The 11,639-nt window shown below is 44.6% G+C and overlaps 1 protein-coding gene across 3 annotated transcripts in view; it reads left to right on the forward strand.

Annotated features, from left to right (window-relative positions):
• PDPN (podoplanin) overlaps positions 1-9,355 on the forward strand; it is a 30,175-nt gene extending 20,820 nt beyond the window's left edge. Inside the window, exons 3-6 of one of the 3 annotated variants that reach the window (XM_047791919.1) lie at positions 1,676-1,805; positions 6,050-6,088; positions 6,657-6,768; positions 7,617-9,355. In XM_047791919.1, coding sequence (XP_047647875.1) covers positions 1,676-1,805; positions 6,050-6,088; positions 6,657-6,768; positions 7,617-7,623 — 288 coding nt within the window. In that variant the 3' untranslated portion in view covers positions 7,624-9,355. Of the gene's footprint in view, positions 1-1,675; positions 1,806-6,049; positions 6,089-6,656; positions 6,773-7,616 lie in introns of those variants that run through there. The other 2 variants (XM_047791920.1, XM_047791921.1) reach the window with 2 other exon arrangements.
• Positions 9,356-11,639: the final 2,284 nt, after the last annotated feature.

The raw sequence follows: 11,639 nt of genomic DNA on the forward strand, positions 1-11,639 counted from the left end.
CCTGACTAGCATCCATGAGGACTGGGTTCAATCCCTGGCCTCCCTCAGTGGGTGGAGGATCTGGCATTGCCGTGTGCTGTGGGGTAGGTTGCAGACACAGCTCAGCTCTGGCATGGCTATGGCTGTGGCATAGGCCGGTGGCTACAGCTCCAATTGGACCCCTAGCCTTGGGAACCTCCATATGCCGTGGGTGTGGCCCTAAAATAAAAGACCGAAAAAAGAAGTATATTCCATTGTGTGTATAGATCCCATTTTCTTCATCCAGTCATCTGTCAAGGGACATTTTGGATTAATTCCAGCTCTTGGCTTATTGTGACTAGTGCTGCTATGAACATGGGAGTGCAAATATCTTTTAATTCTTTGGGGGTATATACCCCAAAGTGGGCTTGGTGGATCACATGCAAGTTCTATGTTTAATTTTTCTAAGGACCTTCATCCTGATTTCCATAGTGATTGCAACCATTCTACACCCCCACCAGCAGTGCACAATGCTTGCGGCTTCTCCACATCCTCGCCAATTTGTTAGTTTCTGTTCTCTGAGAGCAGCCATGCTAACAGGTGGGAGGGGGATCATTTCCTCGTGGTTCTGACTTGCTTTTCTCTGATGACTTGTGACACGGAGTTCTTTCATATGTTTGTTGGCCATTGTGTACCCTAGTTGGAGATATGTCTACTCAAGTCCTTTCACCCATTGTTGTTATGGTTTTGTTTTTGTTTTTGTTTTTGTTTTGCTTGTGCCTGCAGCATGCAGAAGTTCCTGGGCCAGGGATCCAGCCAGAGCCCGAACCACTGCAGTGACAATACCAGATCGTTAACCCATTGTGCCACAAGGGAGCTCCTTCTTGCTCATTTTAAATATCACGTTATTTGAGTTTCTTGCTATTGTTATTCTTTACACTTTTATCAGATGAATGATTTGCAAATATTTTCTCCCATTCTGTAGGTTGCCTTTCCACTCTGTTCTGTCTTTTGATGCACCACATTTTTAAGTTTGATGTAGCTCCATTGATCCATTTCTGGGTTTTTTTTTTTTTTTTTTTGCCTGTGCTCACTAGCACATTTGTTGAATGCTACGTTGGCATAAACTTTGGAGTCAACCATTTCTAAAGTCTTGTTCTGTGGCTTCTTGATTATGCGAGTCTGAACATATTATCTGATCTCTCTAAGCTTTGTTCATTCTATAGGGCTAATAATAGAATTTACTTCTTGGGGGTTTTTGTGGTGTAAATGAGAAGGCATTTAAAAGTCCTGGCATATTGTCAGTTCTTGGTAAAAGGCTATCTATGACTCTAATTCGGGGAGGGGGGAAGGAGGGCATTAAAAATAATACAACGTAATATGTGCCAAATAAATGTCACAGGGGAGATTTGCCATTCAAGGTCAAGGGAGAGAAAGAGTTAATGCTAATGACCTAAAACTTTCTGAAGAGTTAAGGCCTTAGGAAGTCAGCATGCTGAAAAACAGGTGGCATCTCTTTCTGGAGTAGACGTGATGTTTATCCTGTCGCCACTCTTGTTGTGTCTTTATGTTTGGTCTCTTGTTTCCACTTTAAACTTATACCATCATATAGTTTATAGATTTATGCCACCTAAGTCCTTTTCTGATATAAGACAAGGCATATTTTTTTAAAGCATGAGGTTTTATTTCTGTTGTGTCTCATTTGCATCTCCAATAGGTGCCAACGAGAACAAAGGGCACAACAGGCAGTCCCACAGAGGATGTGTTTACTGTAGGAAGCACAACGCACAGCCACAAAGGAAGCCAGAGCACCACGACCCAGAATGTGGTGACCAGTCAGTCCCACGGTAAGAAGACCCGTAGTCCCAATAGGGGGTTGATCTGCTTTTGCCTAATCAGGGCACGCCGAAAAAAATCCATGAACAAAGAGAAGAATCAAGTAGGGCACATACTGGGATGCAAGCCTTAATTTTGAACCACGTTTTATGTGGTAGGTTCAGAATTTGTATTTATTGGGTTGCGAAATCGAATCCAACTTGTTGGGTTGCAGAACACAGCTTTCTACCTTGAATGGCAGCTAGGGATAATGCCCCCATAAGGGTACATTTAGTAGCTACTGGTGTCATGTCGCTGACCCTAAGCTGACAAATGCTATGTTAAGAACTTTGTGTTGATACCCAAGAGCAGAAAACTCAGCCAACCTACTATGCAAATCTTAATAGATTCCACATTAACCTTTACCATCTTACGTTGGGTTCATGTCTATACACATGAAGCAAGAATCTATGTTAAACTATTCTTAACAGGATTGGGGGTGGTTCTTGTGATGCACCTGCAGCAACGTGAATGGAACAACTTGAAGAAAAGGTTTGGAGGACAACTTTGGGTCTTCATCATTATTATAAAGTGTAGACCATCACTGATAAGCATGAGGAAAGTTCCCTGCCATTACAACTTAGCAAGCGAGAGAGACAGCTTCCTGTTTCCAGAGCTTTTTTTTTTTTTTTTTGCTTTTTAGGGCCACACTGCAGCATATGGAAGTTCCCAGGCCAGGGGTCAAATCGGAGCTGCAGCTGCCAGCCTGCGACCTATGTCACAGCTCATGGCAACATCTGATCCTTAACCTGCTGAGCAAGGCCAGTGGGATACTAGTAGGGTTCGTTATGGCTGAGCCACAATGGGAAGTCCTCCAGAGCTTTCTTAAAAGAAATTCAATTTTTTTTTTTTAATATGCCTTCTTTTGTAGTAGAAAGGGATGAAAGAGAAAAGAAACTAATCCTCCAATAAAGGTAATGAGGGCTTGCTCCCTTGAGCAGCTTTTCTATAATCATTTTATCTAGGTAGGTGTTTCCATCTTTAAATAAATGTAAACATAAGATCCACCCCTAAGGCAGTGGCTCCTGAAACCAGTGGCACATCTAAACACATAGGAAGTTATTTTTCATTTTTCAACATTTTTCATGTCCAGACCCAGGCACCAATCCAGTTTTAAACACTCTGCATCACTTCTCTAGATTTAAAAGATGCTTTCTATCTGCACAACTTTGTTCAGATCGCCTTATGTACAGTAGCTAAAACGTGGAAGCAAACCAGCTGTCCGTGGACAGGTGATGGGATAAACAAAAGGTAGTGTGTACATACAGTGGAATATTATTCAGCCTTTAAAAGGAAGAAGATTCTCACACGTGTTCCAACATGGATGAACCTTGAGGACAACACGGAACAGACCTGACACCAAAAGACAAGCACGGTGTGATTCCACTTAGATGAGATACATAATCAAAATCACAGCTACAAAAAGTAGCATGGTCGTTGCCAGGGCTGCGGGCAGGAGGGAGGGTGGGGAGTTATTATTCAGTGGGTACAGAGGGTCCATTTTGCAAGTTGAAAAAGAGTTCTGGGAACTCTTGGTGGTGATGGTTGCACAAGAGTGTGACTGTACTTAACACCGTCGAATGATCACATTGTTTATCCAGTCATCTGTCCATGGACAGCTGGTTTGCTTCCATGTTTTAGCTATTGCACATAATGCTTAAAAATGGCAAAGGCGGCAAATTTTATGTTGTATGTATTTTACCACTATAACAAAAAAACAAAGTTTTATAAAGGGCTTTGAAAATAAAGCCTAAAGCCTACTCCAAGATGCTCAAGAAATGATTAACATTAAACATCAGGAAAAAAAAAAAAATATATATATATAGCGCCAAGCAAGGAAAGAATAATCAATATAACTGGTCATTGGAAAGCATTTCAAAATTTTGGAAATGCATGGGTCACTTGTAACAGGAGCCCACAGCTAAATAGAAGCAGAAAATGGAGCGTTTCGAGTTGAGTGTCTTTTTAAATATCTCACCAGGACACACCTCCTATTCCTTAAAAATTCTCAGTTGCCTGGAAAATACGCCCAGTGACTCTCTTGTCCTGTCCCCTGACCCACCCATTCCCCAAAACTGTGACTTATGATGGCACATTCCCACTTCACACATCAGAGTTCCAAGAAATTGTCATATGAAAGTTTAGATGTCATTATAAGCACTTGGTTTTTTAAGAGGTAATTTTCTTAGGGCAGCAGATGTCTTTCCCATGAAACGGCCAAGTTTGATGATGTCCACACATATGACACCCTTGTGCTGGGAGTGTCGCTGGGAGGGAGCTGGGAGCTTACGATGAATAAGCTCATACTTGGTAATGAATCTTCCACACGCTTTATTTTTGGTCCTAGGTTTTCTGACAGATGGTGTCACTGATGGCAGGCACAGTGTGTTCTGAGCCCAGTATGCAGCCACGATGTTGGGACATGATAAGCAAAAGACCTGGCCTGTCTGTACTGGTGGTTGGCAGCCAGGTGTGACATTTAGGAAGTTGATTTGGCAACACCTTTGTTCAGGGCAGGCCTCAACCCCAGCAGTCTCCCAGCTGCCTTTTTGTAGGGATGGTACCATCAGCTTGAGCTCCGTGTAAATGCTCTAGGGCCATGAGTTCAAGGGGCCATCTTGCAAAGGTGTCTTTTTTTGGAAGAAGGTCTTGGTGCAAAGTGGATGGCTTCTTTCCAACTCAACCGTTAGAAAAAGCGAGCATCTTATAAATGAGGCTTGGCAGGTTTCACCTTTGATGAGGGATAGGAATGGCTCTCTCTGTGGCATTTTGCAAATTGTGAACTAAGGTTCTAGGAAGGGGCCTGATTGAATCATCCCTCCCTGTTGTCTCTTCAATCAAAGCCTCTCGAGTTTTTCTTCATCAGTAAACTAAACAACTATTCCCCCAGAAGAATAAAGGACTCAGCATACAAAGAGGTTGGTGGGAGAAACAAAACAAAAGACTATTAATTTTTTTTTGTCTTTTTGTCTTTTTAGGGCTGCCCCCGAGGCATATGGAGGTTCCCAGGCTAGGGGTCTAATCGGAGCTATTGCTGCTGGCCTCCACCACAGCCACAGCAACGCCAGATCCAAGCCACATCTGTGACCTACACCACAGCTCATGGCAACGCCGGATCCTGAACCCACTGAGCAAGGCCAGGGATCGAACCTGCAACCTCATGGTTCCTAGTCAGATTCATTTCTGCTGTGCCACAACAGGAACTCCACCTTTTACTTTTGAATAGAGATTGTGTAAAATGATCTGAAAGAAACGCGGAATTTTATTTCCTTACAAGAAGGTACTCATAATCAGACGACTTAGACCCACATGATAGGGAAATGAGAATCTTTACCTGGTAACTACTGGGTTAGGTTTAGCTGCAGGTGGATCGCCTCTACAATAGCCGTGTTCTAAAGACAAAGGATGTGTTCTCATTAAATGTCTGTGCCCTGTCAGATCTGAATGTTGCTACATAAGAAAAGGGAATTGAGGAGCTCCCACTGTGGCGCAGCGGAAATGAATCCAGCTCGTAACCAAGAGGTTGCAGGTTTGATCCCTGGCCTCCCTCAGTGGGTTAAGGATCTGGCGTTGCCATGAACTGTGGTGTAGGTCACAGACGCGGCTCGGATCCTGTGTTGCTGTGGCGGTGGTGTAGGTCGGCAGCTGCAACTCTGATTCAACCCCTAGCCTGGGAACTTCCATATGCCAAGGGTGCAGCCCTTTAAAAAAGAAAGAGAGAAAGAAAGGGAATTGATATCATGAGACAAGTCAGTCTTGACCACAATTTCCAAAATATTTTGCTCTCCAAGTGGAATTTCTTCAAAATAGACCTCATCACAGTGGTGACTTTTCCATGATCTTGACATTGACCAAGAATCAACCACCTTGGATTTTTTCACTACCCTAACTTCAGAAATTAGTGACCATGTATTTAAGATCTCTGTGGGTCAGTTTCCTTGCCGCTGCTCTCTAAAATGGGTGAGAAAAAAAAGTAACATCCACAAAAGAACATAGGTGTGAAGAAGCACTCATAAATTCAATAATAATAGTTTTGAAGACGGGATAGTGTCAGAGCTTGCTTAAAAAAATCCCCTGATCCCATTTATTTCAGAAATGATCCACTTTGCTTGTGTTTTGCTCCGTTCCATTTAGGGTAAATTCATCTTCTGCCAATTGTTAAATTATAGTTATTAAATCCTAATAATTCTATATCATTGCATCCCTCTCTTTATAGATAAAGGAGATGAAGAGAAATCAAAAACAGTTACGAAAGGTGGGTTAGACTTTGGTACCAAGATATTCTTACTGGAGTTTTTTTAAAGAAAGTTTTATTTGAATTTAACCTTTGTGATGAATTATGTTCTCTCCTGGATCGTAGTCAACAGGGGCAGAATACAAAACCTAAAGAGAACAAGTTTCCAACCTAAAGAGAGAAAAGGGAATAGCCTGTATTTGAAAAGAAGCAAATCACAAATGAGTCTATTCACTTAATGACAGCTATGGAGAATGGTGTCATACCTTAGCTTATTCCTACCAAGAATGAAAATAGGGGCTAATTTAAAAGCTCTATGTACACAAATGTTACCCAGTAATTAACAGTGAAGCCACCTCGGAGGAGTGGTATGCCTGACAGATCCTGAGACCCAGAAGTCTTTCCATTCGCAAAAATGAGATTAGAATAACCCAGAGTTTCTCCTCTCAGTCAACTCCCACTGGATACAGAAGAGACAGCGTGGAACACCGTTTGCTTCCGACAGTGGGCCGGGGGCTTTGTTTATCGAAGGTGTATTGTTTACCTAGGGTTCATGTTTTTTGTTTTTTTTTTTCTCCCTCTTATTCAGATGGCTTGGGGACAGTGACCCTGGTTGGAATCACAGTTGGGGTCTTACTAGCCATTGGATTCATTGGTGGAATCATCGTCGTGCTTGTGCGAAAAATGTCGGGAAGATACTCGTAAGTAGGGACCTTGCCCTCGTGTGATGGGTAAATGAAGGCAGGCATCTCCAGCCTGAAACTATTAGAAGCCTCTACATAAGGGTCGTGTTCAGAAGCCACCAACCTCCTCCGTAAGCACTTCAGCTGAAGTTCCCCCAGAAGAACAGGTGTCTTCTTGGACCTTACAAGTTTCCAAGAAAAGGAAGAGCCAGAGAGGCTTCTTTAGTTGACTTCCAATGACACCTGACCAAATTCGACCTCTTGTCTTTATTTGCCAACTAAAACTTGAAAGAAAACCCAAATCAGATTTTAACTTAATACCCCATCACTCCACTCCCAGTCATCCGAGGTAGGTGATTTTCAGAAAAGCTTACATGGCAGAGCCAGGGCCCCCTTCCAGTGAGGAATACTACTGGTGATGGGGGTCTGTCCCCTGATTCCTGCCCTGCATGTGCCCACACATGGCAGTGTACTCCTGGCATGGATTGTTGATAAGGGGAAGGGATACTTTTTATTAAAATTCCTTAAGAATTTGGAATATGTGAATTCACAGCCAGAGGAAAACATTTTCTTATCTCTGTTGGGGAAATGGTATATGACTGGGTGGGGAGAGGACAGGTGCTGTACAGCTGGAGGTCAAGGGCTATGACTGACCGTTCAGGCGCAGGCTTAGGTAGGTATCTGGAAATGCCTGGGAGTCTGACCCTGGGTGTGAGGACCAGGCCTGGAGGAAGGATGAGCAGGGAGAGAAGAGCCCCGGGATCCAGAACTGAAAGACATAGGACAATAGGGACAATGACTCACGGGAAGTCTAGTCACAGTGCCAGTCAAAGAAGTGACAGTCACCTTTCTCTTGGTTTTCCCAGGCCCTGAAGAGCTGAAGGATCATGCCCTCCTGCCAACACGTGTAAAGAAGAAAAAGTTTTCAACTGCCCCCTCCCCCCGGCCCTGAGCACGTGGAGAAGATGACCCATGGAAATGCTTGCCTCCCCCTGCCCCCCGCCCCCCGCCCCCCTCAAAATCCATGGCGATCCCTCCACTTGCCAGAAGTAACCGCAGGAAAGGATATTCATAAGACTTGTTCCTCTAAGCATTTGTCTTTTGGGGGGAAAAAAAAATTTGTTTTAATAGAAATTTTGCATAAGATGACTTAAAAGACAAACTGCATAGAAAACAGCAAAACTACATAATCTGATGTGTAACTCACTATCATTCAATCTATGTTAGAAAGTGTGATTGTGTCTCTGCTCCACCCATTCTCTCTTGTTGTTACGATGCAAAGGAATTTGGAAATATTTATCCCCATGGCGTCCTTGGGTGAAAAGCTATGTCATTAAGTGGCAAAAGCATTGTACAATTTCTGGTCTGTTGAAATGTACACGTTCCAGTCTAATTAGGTCTGTTTTGAAAGTCTGATTCGGTCTGAATGATATGCCAGTACAGAATCTAAACTTGCATAATATGTAATGAGCAACTGCCTTTCACTGGTCTGGGTAAATCATTTCAAAGGCATCTATTTTAGATCAGACACAGGGCATCTGTACTTGGGGGAAGCCATCCTGTTTCTTGCAGCAAGGGTACCGGACAGGCTCCAGGTGTGCCCTGCTGCCTGCCCCATGAGTGACTTGATAATTCAAAGGTTTCCATCTGCCTGCCCCTTCCACTCCCCTCAGATGGTGGGGATCCAGAGCTAAGAAAGTCACCCCGACTTTCTTTCTTCCCTGTGACGTGAGTCCTCCAGGTCGGCTGCTTTGTTCTGGAATCTAAAGCTCTCAGCCCCAGGTGCCAAAGTGGCTGCAGGAAGCCCAGAGGTACCAGAGCTCAGGTCTTCCAGGAATGAAGAACCACAGTGCTCCCCCAACCCTGTGTGCGGCTCTGAGAAACAGAACCTGCCAATTTACTTTTGGCCTCAGAGGAAAGATCTGGGGATACTAATTTTTGAAAAGCAGCTGGCTTTGGAGACTTGATTTAAAAAGCAAAGATATTCCTGCTCTTCATGATAGCCCACATATTTCTGTGGGGTCACAATTGAAAATGCTATATCGGCACCCCTCCAACTCAGGACCTTTCTCCCCCTAGGTCAACTGAATTCTTTCCCCTCCACGAAAAGTTTTCAGGCAGAGCAGATGCTGTGTCCCTCTTGTGGCAGAGTGGTTCTGATGGCTCTACAGACGTGTGTGGGTTCATAAAACAGGAAAGTTAACTATCAGTTGGAAAGTACAGCTTATTCCTCCCACCTGTTGCAGTCACGTGGGGATGTTATTTTAAACAGTGTGCCCACGTGTCATTCTGTCCAGCTGGTCTACCAGCCCAGGTTCCATACCTGACCATCCACAGATGGAGAGAAGGGGCTTCGGAGGAGCTTTACGAATCTCTTCAAAATCCTTCCGTTTCATCACTCAGATTCCTGAACAGGAGTTGGGAATACTGTTCGTCTTTCCTATCCTCTCTTCTTTCTCTCACTGTGAAAAATCATAGTCAACCCCAAGTCATACACTGGACCCATCGCCTGCTGGGACAGGACTGTGGGTTTCTTGGTCACATCTGTGTTGGTGCTCAATGCAGTGTAGACGTGTTTGAAAATAAAACAGACGATTGTGTATAAGAATGAGTCAGCCCCTTTGATTGGGAATCTCGATGAAATCTGGGTCACCCATAAGGACGTCTCCAGTTAAAATTACAAATTATATAAATACTTGCCTCGACTTAATTGAGAGTGAATTAGAAACGGTCGTAGGAAGCACATCCATGGGAAAGAAATGCAGCTATACCTTTCACCCAGGGCTTTGCCGAAATGGAGAGGTTAAGGTCAAGCAGAAGCATCAGAGGAGGAGTTCCTGTCGAGGCACAGTGGTTAGCGAATCCGACTAAGAACCATGAGGTTGTGGATTCGATCCCTGCCCTTGCTCAGTGGATTAAGGATCCGGCATTGCTGTGACCTGTGGTGTAGGTTGCAGACGTAGCTCAGATCCTGCGTTGTTGTGGCTCTGGATGTAGGCCGGCGGCTACAGCTCCGATTTGACGCCTAGCCTGGGAACCTCCATATGCCGTGGGAGTGGCCCAGGAAATGGCAAAGAGATAAAAAAAAAAAAGAAGAAGAAGCATCAGAAGAGAAAACAAAAAACTGAGTATTTATCATGAGGAAGGCATGCATGATGCTTTTTTTTTCTTTTTTTTTTTTTGCTAGGGCCCAAGAAGGAATTTTCTCAGAAGCCAATTATATATTTTTAAACTCTTTTTCTTCTGCATGTTAGAAAATCTCTTCTCACATCTGATCTATTATTTTGTACTTTTAAAAAATGCTGACTTTGATATTCACTGTTGTATTTTTTTTCTTTGTCTTTTTAGGGCTGCACCTGCGGCATATGGAAATTCCCAGGCTGGGGGTCAAATTGGAGCTACAGCTGCCGGCCTATACCACAGCCACAGCAATGAGGGATCCAAGCCGAGGCTGTGACCTACGCCAAGCTCACAGCAATGCCGGATCCCTGACCCACTGAGCAAGGCCAGGGATGGAATCATGGATACTAGTCGGATTCATTTCTGCCGCACCACGCCAGGAACTCCAGGCATGCGGGACTCTATCGGAGAAAATCTTGGGACTAGTTTTGCTCTCTCTGGACACAGAGGGTTAACAAGGTTTTGCCTGGCTCCTCATTTCTCTGCCCTGAGACAGGAGCCAGGTGAGAGAGCAGGTACTCTGTTCCTGCCAGTCCTGCCTGGGAACCTGATCTCAGGTGGTCAGGGTTAGACCACACAAGAAAAGAAGGTGGAGTTCCCGTTGTGGTTCAGTGCGTTAAGAACCCAACATAGTGTCTATGAGGATACATCGGGTTCGATCCCTGACCTTGCTCAGTGGGTGAAGGATCTGGCATTGCCACAAGCTGTGGCTCACATCCAGCGTTGCTGGGCTATGGCTGTGGTGTAGGTCTGCAGCCTCGCCCTGGAACCCGCGGATGCTTTACAGCTGGCATGCCTGATGATTAACTTGTTTGGGCTACGGTTTCCTTTTTATTTTATTATTATTATTATTATTTTTGCTTTCTTGGGCTGCATCCACGGCATATGGAGGTTCCCAGGCTAGGGATCGAATCAGAGCTGTAGCTGCTGGCTTACACCACAGCCACAGCAACACAGGATCTGAGCCGCATCTGCGACCTACAAGGAGCGAAATCCTTAACCCCCTGAGCGAGGCCAGGGATCGAACCCTCAACCTCCTGGTTCCTAGTCGGATTTGTTTCCTCCGCACCACAGCGGGAACTCCTGGGCTATGGTTTCTTCATAAAACCTTCCCTGAGATGGTTCCAAAGCATCTCTTTTCTAGCAGAAAACTAAACCGTATCCACCTAATCCCACAGATTCCAAAAGGGAGTGGGGCCTCTAGCTATGTCAAGTGTAAATTTCTATTCCTTTACCTGCCTCCTGCAGGAGATGCCTAGAAACTAAGGCAGCTGCCAAGGGCCCTGGACGTTTAAGGCAAACAACTCCATCCTCTCCCATCAGACACCCGGGCACCAGGCAGTGCTGAAATTAATTGTGCCAAACTAAAGCCTCATTTTTAACTCCTACTTTTTTTTTTCTTTCATCCTGGGAGAACCAATCAAAAGCCAGGACTTAGTTCTGCTCCATGTACCTCCTCTAATGAACAGGGAAAGAACAAGTAACTTAATCCTGGACTGTCTCCATCTTCGCTTTAATTCCTCTTGATTTAGTATTCAGGGCATGGGGCCGCTGGTGGAAAATGCTTCCATGGGCAGTAATGCACCTTCTGACATGAAAACTTTGCTAATTAAGCCCCGCGGAGGAGTTCCCTCATGGTGCAGTGGGTTAAGGATCTGGTGTTGTCACTGCAGTGGCCTGGGGTCACTGCTGCGGTGCAGGTTCCATCC

This window comes from Phacochoerus africanus, chromosome 8 (genome assembly GCF_016906955.1).
Source record: "Phacochoerus africanus isolate WHEZ1 chromosome 8, ROS_Pafr_v1, whole genome shotgun sequence".
In the NCBI taxonomy this organism is placed as follows: domain Eukaryota; kingdom Metazoa; phylum Chordata; class Mammalia; order Artiodactyla; family Suidae; genus Phacochoerus; species Phacochoerus africanus.